The sequence below is a fragment of the Myotis daubentonii genome, chromosome 7 (genome assembly GCF_963259705.1).
Source record: "Myotis daubentonii chromosome 7, mMyoDau2.1, whole genome shotgun sequence".
Classification (NCBI taxonomy): domain Eukaryota; kingdom Metazoa; phylum Chordata; class Mammalia; order Chiroptera; family Vespertilionidae; genus Myotis; species Myotis daubentonii.
This window is the reverse complement of record NC_081846.1, coordinates 28,134,306-28,153,694: the sequence shown is the minus strand read 5'-3', so window position 1 is coordinate 28,153,694 and position 19,389 is coordinate 28,134,306. Positions and strand designations below refer to the sequence as shown.

Genomic DNA, 19,389 nt, shown 5'->3' with positions numbered 1-19,389 from the left:
CACCCTCACTCCTGCGTCTTCCCGAACTCGCCCCCACCCCGCGCCGTTTTCCCAGACTCCCTTCGTGCTTTCGGGTGACCACCCAAACACCCCAGCCCGCGCCCGCGCCGGGGATTCCTGCGGGCCGGGGGCGCCCTGGGTGGCGCGCGGGGAGGAAGGCGCTGCGCCCAGGCTGGCGGCCGCGCAGGGGCGCTGGCTGAGCGCAGCGCGGAGGCCTGGAGCGGGCGCCGCTGCGGCACTGCCGGAGGGAGAGGGGGGCGGAGAGGGGCGGGCGCGGGGCGGGCTCGGCCGGGAATGTAGAGACCCAAGCGGGAGCCTCCCGGCGGCGGCGGCGGCAGCCGGGCTGCGGAGCGCGGAGGCTCCGTCACGTGTTTTTCTCCTCCGAGTGAGACGGCGGCGCGGTCGGTCGGAGGGGGCCGGCGCGCGGAGCCAGACGCCGCCGCTTGTTTTGGTTGGGGCTCTCGGCAACTCTCCGAGGAGGAGGAGGAGGGAGGAGGGGAGAAGTAACTGCAGAGGCAGCGCCTCCCGGGAAGAGGCGTCTTCCCCGACTCCTTCCCAAACCTCCTCCCTCGCCGCCCGCCCTTGTCCCCTCCTCTCCTCCCCTGCCGACTGGAGCGAGGGGCAGGGATGTGCCTGTCCCTCCGGCGCGTCCCCAGCTCTCCCGGTTGCCTAGTAGCGTTTCGCGTGGAAAAGCCACTTTCTCCGCCTGCCGAGATGGGCCCGAATGGGGGCTGCAGAGGACGCGACTGCGGGTGGCGGCAGCAGCAGCAACAGCCGCAGCGCCGCGGTCTCTGCGATTGAGCTGGTATTTGGGCGGCTGGTGGCGGCGGGGACTGTTGGGGGGTGGGAGGAGGCGGAGGAGGAGGCGGAGGAGGAGGGAGAACCCCGTGCAACGTTGAGACTTGGCAGCTCGCCTCCCCCTGCCCAAGGATATTTAATTTGCCTCGGGAATCGCTACTTCCAGAGGGGAACTCGGGAGGGAAGGCGCGCACGCCTGGAGGGGCAACCTGGGGACCCCTGGCCGCTGTCGCCTGCCTGCTCGGGACTCCGGCTCGGGCGGGGAGAGATGCATCTACACTCCTTCCCAGAGACTTGGCTCTGTGAGGATCCGGGCTGCACACCCGCCGGACGCACTGCCTCTCCCCCGGGTGTTTGCATGAAACGCCCGTAAACTCTGGCCGGGGCTCTCTCCTCGTCGTAGCCGCAGCGTCCTGCTTGGGCTGCCCCTTCCCAGCGCGGGGGGGCGGCGTGGATTTCGGAGTCGGGGTTTTGGCCGCCTCCAGCCCTGTTTGCATGCGCGGGGCCTCGGCGAGGAGCCTCCGCCCCCCACCGGGTGGTTTTTCGGCGCCTCCCTCTGCTCGGCGGAGGTGGTGGCGGCAGCATGGCGAGCCCTACGGAGACCGAGGGCTTCTCGGACGTGCGCAAGGTGGGCTACCTGCGCAAACCCAAGAGCATGCACAAGCGCTTCTTCGTGCTGCGGGCGGCCAGCGAGGCGGGGGGCCCGGCGCGCCTGGAGTACTACGAGAACGAGAAGAAGTGGCGGCACAAGTCGAGCGCCCCCAAACGCTCGATCCCCCTCGAGAGCTGTTTCAACATCAACAAGCGGGCTGACTCCAAGAATAAGCACCTGGTGGCCCTCTACACCCGGGACGAGCACTTTGCGATCGCAGCGGACAGCGAGGCCGAGCAGGACAGCTGGTACCAGGCCCTCCTGCAGCTGCATAACCGCGCCAAGAGCCACCACGACGGGGCTTCGGCCCCCGGGACAGGAGGCGGCGGGGGCAGCTGCAGTGGCAGCTCTGGCGTTGGCGAGGCTGGGGAGGACCTGAGCTTCGGGGACAGCAACCCAGGGCCCGCCTTCAAAGAGGTCTGGCAGGTGGTCTTGAAACCCAAGGGCCTGGGTCAGACAAAGAACCTGATTGGTATCTACCGCCTCTGCCTGACCAGCAAGACCATCAGCTTCGTGAAGCTGAACACAGAGGCGGCCGCAGTGGTGCTGCAGCTGATGAACATCCGGCGCTGTGGTCACTCGGAGAACTTCTTCTTCATCGAAGTGGGCCGTTCCGCAGTGACCGGCCCCGGGGAGTTCTGGATGCAGGTGGAGGACTCGGTGGTGGCCCAGAGCATGCACGAGACCATCCTGGAGGCCATGCGGGCGATGAGCGATGAATTCCGGCCTCGCAGCAAGAGCCAGTCTTCCTCCAACTGCTCCAACCCCATCAGTGTCCCGCTGCGCAGGCACCACCTCAACAACCCTCCACCCAGCCAGGTGGGGCTGACCCGCCGCTCACGCACCGAGAGCATCACGGCCACCTCTCCAGCCAGCCTGGTGGGCGGGAAGCAGGGCTCCTTCCGTGTCCGCGCCTCCAGCGACGGGGAAGGCACCATGTCCCGCCCGGCCTCGGTGGACGGCAGCCCCGTGAGTCCTAGCACCAACAGGACCCACGCCCACCGGCATCGGGGCTGCTCGCGGCTGCACCCCCCACTCAACCACAGCCGATCCATCCCCATGCCTTCTTCTCGCTGCTCGCCTTCGGCCACTAGCCCTGTCAGTCTGTCGTCCAGCAGCACCAGTGGCCATGGCTCCACCTCTGACTGTCTTTTCCCGCGGAGATCTAGTGCTTCTGTGTCTGGTTCCCCTAGTGATGGCGGTTTCATCTCTTCCGATGAGTATGGCTCCAGTCCCTGCGATTTCCGAAGTTCCTTCCGCAGTGTCACCCCAGATTCCCTGGGCCACACCCCACCGGCCCGCGGGGAGGAGGAGCTGAGCAACTACATCTGCATGGGAGGCAAGGGGGCCTCCACTCTCGCCGCCCCCAATGGTCACTACATTTTGCCTCGGGGTGGCAATGGTCACCGCTACCTCCCAGCCACGGGCTTGGGCACGAACTCGGCCCTGGCTGGGGATGAAGCAGCCAGCGCTGCAGATCTGGATAATCGGTTTCGCAAGAGGACTCACTCAGCTGGCACCTCCCCCACCATTTCCCACCAGAAGACGCCATCGCAGTCCTCCGTGGCTTCCATTGAGGAATATACAGAGATGATGCCTGCCTGCCCACCAGGAGGTGGCAGTGGAGGCCGACTGCCCGGCTACCGCCACTCCGCCTTCCTGCCCACCCAGTCCTACCCTGAGGAGGGTCTGGAAATGCACCCCCTGGAGCGCCGTGGAGGCCACAGCCGCCCAGACTCCTCCACCCTCCACACGGATGATGGCTACATGCCCATGACCCCAGGAGTGGCCCCAGTGCCTGGCAGCCGGAAAGGCAGTGGGGACTACATGCCTATGAGCCCCAAGAGTGTGTCTTCCCCGCAGCAGATCATCAACCCCCTCAGACGCCATCCCCAGAGAGTGGACCCCAATGGCTACATGATGATGTCCCCAAGTGGCAGCAGCTCCCCCGATACTGGGGGTGGGCCCAGCAGCAGCAACAGTGCTGCCCCTTCTAGGAATAGCTGTGGGAAGCTGTGGACAAATGGGGTTGGGGGCCACCACTCCCACCCCCTGCCACCCTCCAAACTACCCTCGGAGAGCAGTGGTGGGAAGCTCTTGCCTTGTACAGGTGACTACATGAACATGTCACCGGTGGGGGACTCCAACACCAGCAGCCCCTCTGACTGCTACTGCGGCCCTGAGGACCCCCAGCACAAGTCAGTTCTCTCCTACTGCTCATTGCCAAGGTCCTTTAAGCACACCCAGCGCCCGGGGGACCTGGAGGAGACCGCCCGGCACCAGCACCTCCGCCTTTCCTCCAGCTCTGGTCGCCTTCTCTATGCTGCAGCAGCCGAAGATTCCTCCTCCTCCACCAGCAACGACAGCCTGGGTGGGGGATACTGTGGGGTGAGGCCTGAGCCCAGCCTCCCGCATCATCTCCACCATCAGGTCCTGCAGTCCCATCTGCCTCGAAAGGTGGACTCAGCTGCGCAGACCAACAGCCGCCTGGCTCGGCCCACGAGGCTTTCCCTGGGGGACCCCAAGGCCAGCACCTTACCTCGGGCTCGAGAGCAGCAGCAGCCTGCCCTACTGCTTCCTCCAGAGCCCAAGAGCCCAGGGGAATATGTGAATATCGAATTTGGGAGTGATCAGCCTGGCTACTTATCTGGTCCCGTGGCATCCCACAGCTTGCCTTCTGTCAGGTGTCCATCCCAGCTCCAGCCAGCTCCCAGGGAGGAAGAGTCTGGCACTGAAGAGTACATGAACATGGACCTGGGGCCTGGCCGGAGGGCTACCTGGCAGGAGAGCCCTGGGGTCCAGCCGAGCAGAGTGGGTCCTGCACCTCCAGGGACTGCCAGCACATGCAGGCCTACCCGGGCAGTGCCCAGCACTAGCACTCGGGGTGACTACATGACCATGCAGATGGGTTGTCCCCATCAGAGCTACGTGGACACCTCTCCAGTTGCCCCTGTCAGCTATGCTGATATTCGGACAGGCATTGTGGAGGAGGCGAGCCTTCCCGGGGCTATAGCGGCTGCTCCCTCCTCATCCTCAACAGCCTCTGCTTCCCCCACTGCGCCTCAAGGAGCAGGGGAGCTGGTGGCCCCGCAGGGGTCCGGGGGCACGAGTGCCTTCACCCGGGTGAACCTCAGTCCCAGTGGCAACCAGAGTGCCAAAGTGATCCGTGCAGACCCGCAAGGGTGCCGGAGGCGGCATAGCTCCGAGACCTTCTCCTCCATGTCTAATACCCCCCGGGCCGGCAGCACGGTGCCCTCAGGGGGGGCTGCAGTAGGGGGCAGCAGTGGTGGCAGCAGCAGCATTGAGGATGTGAAACGTCACAGCTCTGCTTCATTTGAGAACGTGTGGCTGAGGCCTGGGGAGCTCGGGGGAGCACCCAAAGAGCAGGCTCAAGTGTGTGGGGCTGCAGGGGGTTTGGAGAATGGTCTGAACTACATAGACCTGGATTTGGTCAAGGACTTCAAACAGCACCTCCAGGAGCACCCCCCTCAAGTGCAGCATCCCCAGCCCCCAACCCTTCGTCATCCTCCGGGCAGCAGTGAGAGCAGCTCCACCAGCCGCTCCAGGGAGGATGGAAGCGCCTATGCCAGCATCAGTTTTCAGAAGCAGCCAGAGGACCTCCAGTAGCTCAACTGAACATCACAGCAGGTGCGTTTCATGGTGACAGAGTCAGAGACGAATTTACTCTAACCTTGTGCTTGAATTCTGTTTCTCTTTGCTTCTGCCCCTTCCCTCTCTTTCATGTTTCTTCCTTAAGGAGTGCACTCAGGAGCGGGGTGGGAGAGGTTAGGGCACATAAGATGCTTACCCCACAGTGACACCTGGCTGATAGTCTCTTGTCAGTCATATAAACCTGCAGGAGCAGCCACACAGGAGGGCTGTTTCATTGGAGGTTCCTGACTGTAGTATTTCTAAGACATGTATTCTATAATGGCAGTTCTGAGGTTTGTGAAGTTCATATATAAGAACTTTTATCTCTTCATAGAAGTTTACTTTTGACTATATTTTGACTAGAACAGACAATTCTTCTACAAAAATATTTGTTAGAACAGGGCTAAACCTTCATTTAAAATCATTTCTCAGAGCTCTTAGTTTGATCTTGATAAGTTGTTCTGTGATTACACAATACCAAGGTAACAAAAATAGCAGTAGGAAACATCAGTTTTTATTCACGCTCTCCTAAAATGATTCAGGAGTAAGAGATTGTTTAGGCTTACATATTTAGAAAGAAATACCTTTCTACCTGTGACCCTTTAGAAAGTAATTATGGGTGATGCTTTTTTTGGGGTTCATGAACCAGGAATTATAAAATATTCACACACGGACCCACCACCTCACAGGCATGGCTGCTTTTGTACAGGGTATACAGTGAAGTCTGCAGACGTCTGGGACCCATTATTAGTTAAGAGTTATGGTAATTCAACCCTGTGTGTCTGCCTCACAGTTGTTTATTCTTGCAAAGGCCTGCACAGAGACATCACACAGATCATTTGGGGGCTCCTGTGCATCGTCTGTAAAATTACTTAACATTTTTATGTTGAAAGAAGGTGTATTAAGTCAGGGAAATGGAGGGGTTTATCCTGTACTCTTCATTTTTTTGGCTATTTATTGTTTGCCTTTAAGTTCCAGAGTAGATAACCTCATGAAATGTTGAAAGGTGGCTTTCGGTCTTCTGTGGGTAAAGCTGTATTGAAAATGAAAAGCATTTGTAATAGGAAATTAGCTCGCCCTTCCTTCTGTTGAGCCTATTTTCTGGTGGTCATCATTGTGGGAAGAAGAGAGGAGTATAGTTCACAAATAATGTGATGAGTTGGCAAATGCAGAAGTTTCCAGCATTTGGAAGCACTTTATTCTGACAAAGAGTTTATCTAGTGATAGTCTTTTTATATATGCCTCACAGAATGAGCTTTTAGAGTATTATTCTTAATATGTGTCCATTCATAAGAAATTAATTTGTGCATTGGGTTCCTAGTGATAGGTATTTATGTGGTCACAGCTCCTTGGTTCTAACAGTTTCCAGTATTTGAGCCATATTATTTTCTGTTTTGTAGAACAAGGTGTAAGTACATGAACAAATTAAGATTTTTGGTGATAGGATATAATATAAAAAGCAGCTGTTTGATCAATATTCAGTATTTCTTTTCATGATTCACTAGAAGAGACTTAATTTTGTTTATCAACATGAGCAATAAAAATCTTTGAAGGTTTTTTGAGGAATGTGAATCCTTCTAACACTTTAATCATTTGTGGTGCAAAGTCTTTCATTTATAAAGCAATGACCGTTTGAAGGAAAAATTCCCAGCAGAACTAAAATTTTTGTTGTAATGGAGATGAAAGAAGAGGCTAAGAAACAAGTTTTCCTCACCTTTTTCTTAATTTGAAGTTTTCTTTTTATAGAGTAAAATACATAATATTTGCTCTGAAGGAAATTTATGATCAAATTGAGTTTTCATTTTTAAAAAGGCCTTAAAATCCTCCATTATGTGGAAGATACATCAAAAACCAACCAACCAAAACAAAATAACCTTCTATTCTTAGTTTTCTTAGGGAAAATATAACATTCTGAAATAATCATAGAATCATTTCCCTAATAATCCTGGGATAGCAGTAGACCATGCTTTAACAGACCATGCCAGACAATTCTACAATGTTTATTTGTAAGATGTAAATGGAGAGAGATGAGGGGTGTGTGTGTGTGTGTGTGTGTGTGTGTGTGTGTGTACCAAATGCTACTTGGCTCATGTACACCCTGAATTGTGCTCGATTGCCTTTGCCCTGTTGAGCTTAAAGATGTGATTTGATAGTCATTTACATACTGAAACAAAAAGAAATCAAACCTGCCCTTGGCAAACAACTTTTCCTAGAAATACGTTACTTTGTGAAAACATTGTCTTTGTAACTTCCTGAGCAACTACTGTCTTTGCCTCTCGTTCCCATTTCGCAGGTAAAACCTGAAACATGGAAGGGAATGAGGTGCTTGCTGTGGGGAGTGTGCTCATGTCTCCTAACCCCTCATCTTAAACATCTGCGCTTGTCTAATGATTTTTGCTGTCTATGAAAGGAGAACATTTGTGAGGCATATAGCTCAGGTGCCCTTTGCTTCACCTCCCGTGCAGCCAGCCACCTTTCTGGTAGGCCTGTGTGTGTCTCTCTAACTTGGCTCTGACCTGATAGCCCCTCTTCCATTCCCTTTGTTTCCCGCCTATGTTCCTGGCATTGCCTCCCCCCCCCCCGCCCCCCCTTTTTTCTCCATTCTAGAATTCCACAGTACTTGTGGCCTACTCTCTGCAGAGAGTAAATTGAGGGCCCAAGGAGGGCAAAAAGGACACAGCAGCCCAGCTGCCTTTAACCAGCGTTTACCCCAAATTCTCTTTTTCGTTTTGAAACTGCAGCTGGGCAGATAGAGCAGGCTTTGGCAAAGGCACAGACCCAAGCCATCTTTTTAGGTTCCTTTTTTTTTTTTTTTTTTTTTTGTCAAGGATTCTGTACACCCATCTCCCTCCTTACAGTTCCCCTCGCTGTGTGGCCTTTTTGTCTGGCTCAAACCCTGTAGGCTCTGGCACTTTCCCTTTTCCAGGGTCACCTCCGCTTCCTGCATTCCTCCCTATTTATTTGGCACTTGGCTCCCTCTCTCTCCTAGCCCCCTTTTGCCCAGACTTGAGGATTTGGCCTCAGCCGCCCTCGGAAGTCTGCCACCCCGCCCATCCCCAGTGGCCCCAGGGCACCGATGTGGCCTGGGCCCCTTCCGCAGCCCCAGTGGTGGGCGAGCCCATGCCCTTGAGGCCTCGGGGAGCACAGACTGGCTCTGAGGGGGCGGGGCAGACGCGAGTTGATTGGTCTCCCGCCAGAGCCAATCAGCGGGAGGATCAGCCTAGTTGTGCGGGTGGGAGGTGGGGCCAGGGATGGCCGGGGTCCCACAGTGACCCGGGGGCCTGGGGCCCAGGGCGGCCTTTTCCCACCCCTCTCCCTCCACCCCTCCCCTCTAGAGCGGGCAGAACTGAGCCAAACGCGCGGCCCTCCCTCCCCCTCCCAGAGGATGCGCGCATTCAGACTGGAATCCTAAGAATGAGAAATTCCAAGCAGCCCACTTGACCGAGACACACACTTCCTCTTATTTTTAATTGAGAAAAATCCGGGCCCTGGCCATGTGACGTGCCCCATTTTGTTTCCCTCCTCTGGATACTACAGTTTACTAAGGGGCCGTGTTCCTTCATCTTCCTGTCTTAAAATCTGGGAGCTGGAGGGAGCTACAGCACAGGGTTGTGGGATCGATGGGGTTGGCTCCAGTCTCTCACATTTACATCCCTAACTAATGGGAGGGAAGAGAAAAAAGGACAGAGAAGGGTTAGGGACAATGGGGAAAAAATAATTTGTCTAGAAATTGTATTAGGGTCAACACTATATTGAGTGCCCACAGTTTGCAAAGCATGGACGAAAGCTGACCCTTCTAGGCCAAAGGAGCTCACAGTGAAATGAAAATGTCTGATAGGAGCTTGCAAATCTTGAGCATTTAGAGATCCATTGCAAGGGCTCAGATCAGATTCCTTTCTGAGCTTGAAGGAAATAGTGATTAAGCTCTCAAAAACAGATTTTATTTTTGACCACTGACCGCCCACGTGAAAGCTCCTGGGGACAGCCTGGGCGACCTGGTGTTTGAAACCTGCTAGATTTGTGTTGTGATCCCTCAAATAATCAAAATGATGTAAGACATGTTACTAGATGGGGCGGAAACTTTGATGAAATTTGTCCTTCCTAAAATAAAGAAGGAAAATGAGAAAGGGAAATACTATGGAAGTATTTTTCCCTCCCCCTCACCTCAGCCCTCTCAACTATGCATTTCTTACCAGCCAAAGTCCCTGAATCATAACCGAAGGCCACAGTTTTCCTTAGGTGATGATAAAAACATCCCAAGTGAACTTGTAAGAAAGAAGGACTGCCCTGGTGTAAGTGCTATGCCCTGATACTGCTTCTGAGCTGTGGAAAAGACTTTCTCTGTTGTTCCAGAAAACTTTGGACATCTAACAATCTTCTTTATTTCTGCCATTGTCTAGATGGCTTTATAGTAAATAAATAAATAAATAAATCCATAAAAATTTCCATATATAATTTATCTGATTGCACCCTCCCCCCCCTCCCCCCCCCCCCAATAAATACTGTCTCCAGTATTGCCATACAGTAAGGGACTTAGAATTCAAAAGTATATGTGTCCCCTCCCCTCCGCCCCCCCCTTTTTTTTCCTTTTTTGGTTTATTAAGATTCCTGGAAATGGCTTTATGCTATTTTTTTTTAAATGTATTTTATTGAGTTTTTTACAGAGAGGAAGGGAGAGGGATAGAGAGTTAGAAACATCGATCAGCTGCCTTCTGCACACCCCCTACTGGGGATGTGCCCGCAACCAAGGTACGTGCCCTTGACCGGAATCGAACCTGGGACCCTCCAGTCTGCAGGCCGATGCTCTATCGACTGAGCCAAACCGGTTAGGGTGGCTTTATGCTATCTTGACTGATGCAATGGAAAAGCAGCTCCTTGGAGCCAGAGACCTTGCTTTGTAACAGCCAGTGCCCTTCATTAGCTGAGTGACCTTGGACAAGTCACTTAAGTTCTCTGGACCTATTTCTTCATGGGTAACTTGAGAATTTTGTTCTAAATTATTCTAACCTCCTTTGCAGCTCTAAACATAGGACTGTTTTGTCGAAAATGACTGATAGTATTTAATGGGTCAGTTGTCATGAGGATTCTTTTTGAGGAAGCTGCTGATGGGGTCACAGTGAAGTGCATTAGAATATTCTGTTTTGTACTGTCCCGCAGACACTCTTTATGGTTTGATTAAGGACTGATTTTAACCTTTCTTGTTTGGAGAGAGCATATGCAGGTTTTAACACACTTTAAGACAGACCCTCCTGACTGAACAGGTCTAAATTTTTGGAACTTAATCTAGATTGGATTAGGCTCCTCCTCCCCCCACCCCCCTTCCTTTTTAAATTGGAATGTGCGAGGGAATTCAAGTCACCTGCTGGTCCTGCATTCTAAGGTCAACTATTGGAAGCATCCCTCCCCAACCCACAGGTCAAGCTTTAACCAATCCATTTCTATGACATTATTCTGCTTATTCTGTTGGAAATCGCTTCTTGAACTGGTGGTCTGTTTATGGATAATGTTTTTTATTTGTACCATCAGCATCCTACAGTGAGGTGTCCACTTGAGTGAATGGGAAAGATATCTGAGAGGTCAATTGGGGACTATAGGAAATCTTCCATAATTTTTTGTTTAGTTTCCATCTTCTCTGTTAGGTGTGTGAAAAAGCTCAAAATTTTTCCTGCCGGCAAAATGATTGTCATCCAGCTTTTCTGTGCTTTGGATTTTCGATTAGTTGAGCTGTACACGGCTTTGCTGACCCAGTGTTATCTTGGCTGTTGAGTTGGCAGTGTATTCAGAAGTTCCGATCCTTTGGGCATCTCCATGTGGATTTCATAAATCATTAGAATAGTTTGTTGACTCTTTAATTCAGAACATCATTGACTTATCTTTTCCTCCTGCTATAATCAGACTAGAGGCCCGGTGCGCAAAAATTTGTGCACTCGGAGGGGGGGTCCCTCAGCCCGGCCTGTGCCCCCTCACAGTTTGGGACCCCTTGGGGGATGACCACCTGCTGGCTTAGGCCTGCTCCCTGGGGGATTGGGCCTAAGCTGGCAATCAGGCATCCCTCTGGCAGCCCGGCAGCCCTCGGGGGATGTCCACTTGCCAGTGGGGAGCAGACCTAAGCTGCAGTCGGACATCCTTAGTGCTGCTGAGGAGGCAGGAGAGGCTCCCACCACCACCGCTGTACTGGCAGCCATCAGCCTGGCTTGTGGTTGAGCAGAGCTCCTCCCATGTGAGAGTGCCCTGACCACCAGAGGGCAGCTCCTGCATTGAGCGTCTGCCCCCTGGTGGTCAGTGTGTGTCATAGTGACCAGTCATTCCCAGTCTTCCTGCTGTTACGGTCAGTTTGCATATTATTACCCTTTTACTATATAGGATAGAGGCCTGGTGTATGGGTGGGGCCAGCTGGTTTGCCCTGAAGGGTGTCCTGGATCAGGGTGGGTGTCCCGCTGGGGTGCCTGGCCAGCCTGGGTGAGGGGCTGATGGCTGTTTGCAGCTGGTCACACCCCCTTCAGGGTGGGGGTCCCCACTGGGGTGCCTGGCCAGTCTGGGTGAGGGAATGAGTGCCGTTTTCAGGCTGGCCGGCAACTGAAGCTCCCAGCCTCTCCTTTTTTTCTTTTCTTTTTTTATCCTGGGATTTATTTACCTTCTATAGTTGAAACTTTGTTGCCATCACTGGAACTGAGAGCCGGGCTCCTGCTCACTCCAGCTCTGTGGCCACCGCTGGCTGAAAGCAGGTATCTGGGGTTTGTTTAGCTTCTATAATTGAAACTTTGTTGCTTTCGGAGCTCAGAGCCAGGCCGCGGCAGGCAGGGAACCTTGGCTTTCTCCATCACTGGAGCAAGCAAGCCTCCTGCTCGCTTCAGCTGCGTGGCTGCCAGCCACCATCTTGGTTGGGTTAATTTGCGTATCTCACTGATTAGCCAATGGGAGGCATAGTGAAGGTATGGTCAATTACCATGTTTGTCTATTATTAGATAGGATATATTTCTTAGCTGTATAGGATATAAATGGTTCTTTTTATTTGGTGGGTTGGTAATTTAGGATAATGGAACATTTCACAATGTTAAGGTTTTGTTTTGCTTTGTTTTAAAGGAAGCCATTTCCTCAATTATTTCCTCATGTTGCAGAGTTACTAGAAATTGTATTCAAGGAAAATAGCTTCTTATGAATTCAGTTTGAAGTCAGTTTCACACTAAAGATTCCGTAACTTGTTTTTATTAATACATTTTGTGTTTAATAGATACTCTCTCTACCACATTTATAATTGTGTAATTATTTTATTTCATTACCTTATGAGTCCATAACTATGTGGCAAACTTCATACTCTCTTTTTAATGTTATTGCAATATGTTCAGAAGTTGTAATCACACTGAATGTTAAATTAACAGAATTATATTTTAATATTAGTATGGCATAATAGCATACAAATTTCATACTAATTTCAAACTAATATGAAAGACATAGTTACAAAAAGTTACCGTAAAGCTTTCTAAAATATCATCAATTTACTTCTAATCTTGTTTTACATTATGGAATGAATCTCTCTCATTCTTAATTGGCAGAAAAGGGGGGGGCATGGATTAGATAAATGTACAAAGGGCAAAGGAAAATTTTCCATTTTACTAATATCTTGCTGCAGGCTCTGCTATAATCTGTTCAAATAAATTTGGTTGGATGTTATTTGTGCTTCTTCAATGAGTTGGTAATCTTTGAATAACAGAGCTTTTAAAAATAATGTGTTTGTGTTGAAAAGGCTGCTTTTCTTTTTCAACTCCTTTCTGCATTTTCATGAATGATGGCAGCAGAATTGGATTTGTGGGTCAGACTGTAACTCCAATCATCTCTATCTTCAAGCGGAGAGGAGATTTTGTGGTTTTTGCCCCTCCCTGAATGTTTTATTTAGTAAGCTGAGCTGCGTGCCTTGTTTTTTCCTTTTGTCGTTCCATGTTTGTTTTCCCCACTCTGTGTCACACTTTTCACCATACCATCTACCCCTGACCTGGCCCAGCTAGTGAGCAATAATTGGTTGGCCTGAAGAAGATACCAGAGAAACCTCAGTTGTAGTAAGGGAAAAAGACTGATAAACTTTCCCACCCCCCCTTTTTTTTTCTGTTGACCAAAATATACTTTGATGTCAGTTTTCTGATCCTCCTTGACACATTTAGGTCATGTTGCTGAACAGTATCACTTAATCTTGAGAAGTTGATAGTTATATTTGTTGAAATGATCAAGGAGGCATTCTTTTATTTTTCTTTATTTTTTTTCGTCTTCAAATATATATTTTGTTGTGTGGCAAACAAACTATACTTTGTAAAGAAAGTCATGATTCTTTTAAGAAGGTTGTGATTTAAGTGAGCCAGGCAAAATTTTAAAAATAGATGAAAACATAGCAGTTAATGGAAAGTGAAATATTCAGTAATTACTATGTCTTCAACCATTACTCACTTGATATTCTTTAATGATCACTTCCCTGTTTATTTAAAATTTGTTTGAAGGGCTCTATGGGATATGATAAGTAATCACACTTACCCATGAATGTCAGGGATTGTGGGAAAAATAAGAAGAACTTAAGCATCTCCAGTGCAGGTTTAGAAGCCACCCACCTCCCAACCCCAACATAGATGATCTGACCTTGACCGCTAAACCACTGGTTCCCTCACCCCCCTTTCCTCAGTAAACATCATGGAGCACCTGTTGTGTTCCAAATGGCACATATTTTGTTGAAAGAGGATGGGGGTGGATATTTGGAGGAAAAAAAATGGGAGCGAGGAAGGTTCATCCAGGAGATTACCAAATTTCTTGTGGCACAATTTATCTGGATTCAGATAAATCAAGATTCAGAGCATGCAATCCATGGAAGTCAGCATGTTTCATGCTCTGACAGGACAAAAGTGCTTCTCCCCCACAGCATCATCCTAACCGTGCTGCTTGCCTCGCAGTGACACAGGTGCACTTACACAGTTTATAAGTCAGTTGAGACTCTCACTGGGGAGAGTGGTCTATTTTCAGATATTCAGCTTGTAAACACAATATTGGCAAGAAGCTAGAAAAAGATATCTTTTGGATCTTTTGTCCAAGGGAAGCAGCCAGGAGAGGGGTCCAGGTGTTAGATGAGCAGGAGTTCAGTGAGTATTTGTTAAGGGTTGATCAGGGTTAGGAAACATGGGGAGAGGGGGCCTGCAAAAGAAAGTGTCAAGTCTTTTCTTTTGGTTTTAGAAGCTCCATTCTTTAAGGACTCCCCTACCCCCTCACCCCCCTGTTCAGTGGGTGGCTTTTCTTTTAGTGGTGAAAGGCTCTAACCCTCCGACCTCTGGTTCCTGTGCTTGCTTCTGGCTGGAAGTCGAAGCTCCTTTGAGAATATGTCATTGCTCTCTCATAAGTGTGCGCACACACTCTCTTTCTCTCTGTTTTGATGATGTGAGTCATGTTTATTTTGAAGTTTGTACTAGTTCCATCCAGAAACATAAAAAGCGTTTTGTTAAGAGCACCACGTTTTGTGATTGCTTGCTGGGCCAATCATACTAATTTTTTCCCTTAAATTTTTCTAGTATAGGCAATAGATGTGCATCCTATAAATTTCAAATAATTTAAAACTTTTTTTTTAATGTAGAGAGTGAAAAAGATGGTCCCCTCTCACTGTTGTCGCTCAGCTTCTCTTCTCATAGGCCACCATCAATGCTGGTTTTTTTGTTGTTGTTTTGTTTATCTTTCCAGAGATGAACTGCTTGTAATATTTGAAGCTTAGTAATAAAAAGTTGATTAAATGCGCTTTGCTCAAAGTCCCAAGTTTCTGCACTAAAGGAACACAGCATACAGGATACCACTTACAATAGACTCTCTGCTTTTTCTGTTAAAGGGAAGAAGAAATGTACTCTTTACTTTCCATGCCTCTTTTGAGTTTTGTGTTTGTACAAACTGATTTTTTCCCCTGTTCACTTCCATAGTAGTACTCAGGCTCACCTTTTCCCCCCTCCTCTCCCTTCCTCACTTAATGAATAACTAGTTCTTAATATAGTATAGTAGGATTAAATATAAAGGTTAAGGATCCTTTTAAAGACTTTCTGAGCACAAACTTCTCATGGTTTTGAGAGTTCAAAAGAATTAATGCTTTTTATTGGAGTGGTCTTTCACCATTTCCAACTTTGGAAGCAGTTTATTTTAACATAATATTACATAAAGTAACAAAATAAATTCTTTTACTCTAATAATTTTCTCTCATTTTCTTCAAAGTTATTAATACTTTGGAGAAAATGAGTGGAATATAGAGAACCTATTACATCTCCTAAGGAAGATATATGTATTACTGAGAGCATTTCTCCTTTGAAACAAAGAGAAACTCTCTAATGTTTAAAAAAAATTACAACTGATGCCCTGATGTTCTTGCTAATTGTGGTCCAGGTAGAGTCTGAATAGAATGGGATTAGTTCTTGTTACAAAACAGAATATGATATTCAAGAATATGATAACAGATAACATTTAAATCAGTATGATCAGCATTTTATCACTTTTGATGACTTGTCCATAAGAATATGCTAAAAGTAAAAATATCAATTTTCTTCCAGATCATTTAAAGTAAGGAGGAATGAAATTCACTAACTTGAAGGAACTTTTTAAAAACCTGTTAAAAAGTTTAGTCTATGAACAGTGGTTCTCAACCTTCCTAATGCCACAGCCCTTTAATACAGTTCCTCATGTTGTGGTGACCCTCAATTTCATTGTTACAAATTGAACATAATTAAAGCATAGTGATTAATCACAAAAACAATATGTAATTATATATCTGTTTTCCGAAGGTCTTAGGCGACCCCTGTGAAAGGGTCGTTCAAGCCCCCAAAGGGCTCGCGACCCACAGGTTGAGAACTGCTGGTCTATGAAGCTATGTAGTTTTTTAGGTGTGTGCATTGTTTAGCTTTGAAGTGTGACAAACCATCCCAAAACAGATTGCCTCACCAGGGTGGGGGAGAGAGAGAGACAGAGAGAGAGAGAGAGACAGAGAGAGAGAGAGAGAGAGAGAGAGAGAGAGAGAGAGAGAGAGAGAAAGAAAGAGAGAGACCTAGAATCGAACCTGCAACCTTTTGGTGCATGGGCCCATGCTCCAACCAACTGAGCCACACTAGCCAGAGCCTCTCAATACATCTTTCATTTGTATTTGATGAGTGAGGGCTGGAAGCTCACCTCTAGGAAAAATGTAAAAAATGATACTGAGGCTTCTGGTACCCATGGATGAAGTGCCATTGGTGGTTGGCAACACTACTTATGCTGTTTGTCCTAGACTAGAGGATTATACCCTCTAACACCCTCAGGTGCACCCTTAGGCTTAGAGATCACTGAGTACTGGAGGGAACCCAGAGCCAGAGGACATTAGGCATCTTGTACTATCCTGTTCAGCCCCGTAACCAAGACTTCCCTTTCTCCAGGTTCATGAGCTGAGAACTCTCTCAGAGATCTAGACCCTTCCTGGGTGAGGTGGGAGCACTGGCCAGAAATGGAGTCACAGACTTTTTGGTGGTTTGAAAGAAGTTTTCCCACAGGAGCACAAATCCAGATCTTGGTGATGCAGAGTTGTTAATGATGGGAAAACAAATGTGAATGGTTGTGTGGATGCATCCCAGTCAAAGGCAAGGCCATACTTTTGTTAACTCCTTGCCTCAGATCTCCTACCTGGCAGTTGACAGTTTTCTTTTACCAGAATCTTGAATGCCTTAAACGTTCCTGAGGTTACAGGACAAAATCACAGGGGCACACAATAAAATATGTTGTGGTAGGGGCAGGGGAGGAAGACCCCTCGCATCTTTTGAGGGGTTGGTAGAGTGTGTATTTTTATCCTGATCTGGACAATTTCCCCCCAACTCCTCCCTCGCTTTCCCTCTCTGCCCTCCCTTCCCAATTCCAGCGCACACTTTGATCCACAGCTAAACAATAACTTCCTTTCAAAAGCTGATCCATTCCCTCTGGTTGGATTAAGGAATATAAATATTACATTTGTTTAAAGAATGGGTAATGACTTAATTTCTGAAAATATTTTACTTCCACTAGTTAGGTACCCTGGAAGTTATTGAGATTACAATGAAAACTTCCTCTTTTGCCTAACTTGACCACTTTACAGTGTGTGTGTGTGTGTGTGTGTGTGTGTGTGTGTGTGTGTGTGTGTGTTTGGAGGAGGTGGGACAGCAGAGGGTTAGGGGCTGGAAACTACAGTCCAATAAAAAGGGTTATATTCCTAACACTAGGTCTTTAAAAATATTTTGCAGCCTGAGCCATTGGCCCCTCACAAGCCCCTACAAGGGACGACCTTCAGAAAGTGTGCAGGCTTATTGTTTCTCAGGTCTTTGAACTGGGTGAGGAATGTGGCTCAATAGGGAAAAATGAATGGCTGGTGCTTTTAGCCTCCAGCCTGAAACTCGCTGGAGGAATGTTATTGTGTCTTCAAAGCCTGCATCCCACCAGGCTGTATTTGATGGGCTCTTGAAAAGCGCCTTAGCATTATCAAGTACACAACAAAAACCCTGCCACCCAATTCGATCTAATTCACTGGCTACTTTACACAGATTTTAAATTAATGTCCCTTCTCTAAGAATAGAGTCCCCATGCACCATTCCCTCTGACCCCAACTGAGATGATTCATTTTTTCTCACTAGATAGGAAACTCCAGGCTTTTTGGGGAGTAACGTGGGGGGCAGGGTGTTGGGGAATATTATTTTTAAAAATAGTGGCAGGAGGTATTTAGGAAGGTAGAAGAGTTCAGAATGGATTCCCACTATAAGTTAGTAACATTGCATTTGCAGTGTAAAATCAATGCTTTTAAATGATCAGAGGAAATAAAAGTATTTTGTTTATTGGGTTATAGTGTACTTAGCGCCCTGCCTCTCTTCTTTCAGAGAGTTTACCCCTTCCTGAGAGATGGTGGAGACCCCTGTTCTGGTTCCAGTTACTGGTTTCATGGCACTCTCTCCCACTGACAGTTGTGAGCTATTTCAGAGTAGACTACTATTTATTCATCAAGGCTCCAGTATCTGAGGAGGTACTCCTAAAACGCGTGCCAAGTGGCAGACTTGTTTATCAATAGTTCAGGAGAAAGTTGTTGAATCAGGGGAGAGAATGGCTTTAGAAATATCCCAAACAAAAGCCATACTGTGGGGGGATATATATATATATATATAAATAATTTTGTTTTTACTACCTCAAGCCATTTCGTTTGCCAAATATTTTAAAAATCAAATTCAAATGTAACGATATATTTAAAAATAATCAACCAAAATGACAGGAGTCCTTGATATGAGTGGCTAGGAAAACTTGGGTAAAATTAATTACAATTGCATCATCCCTATTTCTGAAATCCTTGGATGCTTCCTCTGTTCCCCAAACTGTTCTTTTAAAGATTGACAGAAACTTTGGTTTGTTTTGACAAGATTTATTTCTCTGCTTTCAACAGTAGTTCATCAACTTTCATTCTACTAATAAAGTACTTCTGATGTTAATTGTAGCTTACTGATCTAGGTCATAGCATAGCATTTTTACTGAGGTTTAAAAATATCAAAAGCAATGAGAAAATTATCTGAAAAACAATTATTATATTATAGTTACCTCTATTTTTAAAAGGAGGTCAGTTATTAAGTATGCGATTCATAGAGTCCCCTTCAAATGTGTCCCTATGCTCTTTCCTTTTCTTCATCTTGGGTTTATTGTTGCTAATTAATCCCTCTGTTAAAAGAGGGGTAAGGTCTGAGAAGAGTAATGAAAGTTAAACAAGACCATTTTTGCTGGCATGGTGCTTGTTAGCTACTCTGCTAAAAAGGTACCTTGGCCTAGAAAATTGAACCTAATTACCACGATATGAGATTTTCCCCTTTCATTTTGTTTCCACTACTAGATTGAGGCTGGGCTAGTTTGATGACTATCATAATAGAAATAGAGGCCCAGTGCACAAATTCGTGCACAGGTGGGGTCCAGCCAGCCTGCCCTGATTGATCGGGGCTGATCAAGCTGGGCCAGCCGGGGGGAGGGGCTGCAGGCAGTTGGCCGGCTGACCAGCCCCCCTGGTCGAACTCCCATTCGAACTCCTGGGCGAGGGGACAATTTACATATTAGCTTTTTATTATATGGGATGTGTACTCTAGTTTGTCAGCTACTATAGCAATCCGTTATAAACATTGCTTGAGATTTCAAGTATTAAGCTAAAATGTGAATTCAAGCAATTTTACATAGAGCAAAACATGTATCATACTTCAATATAAAACCCTGCAACTCCTCAAGATCTGTAATATAAATGTATTCTGTTTTATTGTAAATAGGACTTC

The 19,389-nt window shown here is 47.9% G+C and overlaps 2 protein-coding genes across 2 annotated transcripts in view; one reads left to right on the top strand and one right to left on the bottom strand.

The window, feature by feature from the left end:
- Positions 1-5: 5 nt before the first annotated feature.
- LOC132238817 (uncharacterized) lies at positions 6-1,383 on the bottom strand. Its single transcript, XM_059704862.1, has 2 exons — positions 1,135-1,383; positions 6-833 (listed from the first exon to the last, which is right to left on the bottom strand). The coding sequence occupies exons 1-2, from the start codon at positions 1,381-1,383 to the stop codon at positions 6-8; spliced, it is 1,077 nt and encodes a 358-aa protein (XP_059560845.1).
- The window catches only part of IRS1 (insulin receptor substrate 1), a 59,028-nt gene continuing 40,364 nt past the window's right edge, over positions 726-19,389 (top strand). The window contains exon 1 of the mRNA XM_059703351.1: positions 726-5,098. Within this exon, the coding sequence (XP_059559334.1) occupies positions 1,382-5,077 (3,696 nt within the window). The 5' untranslated portion in view covers positions 726-1,381 and the 3' untranslated portion in view covers positions 5,078-5,098. The remainder of the gene's footprint in view (positions 5,099-19,389) is intronic.

What these genes read in the sequence shown, in the direction of transcription:
- LOC132238817 (XM_059704862.1), bottom strand. Translation starts at nt 1,383, where the DNA reads ATGCTGCCGCCACCACCTCCGCCGAGCAGAGGGAGGCGCCGAAAAACC. An exon ending in AAACACCCGGGGGAGAGGCA is followed by an intron (nt 834 to 1,134) that starts GTGCGTCCGGCG and finishes ACCCCCCAACAG; the next exon opens with TCCCCGCCGCCACCAGCCGC.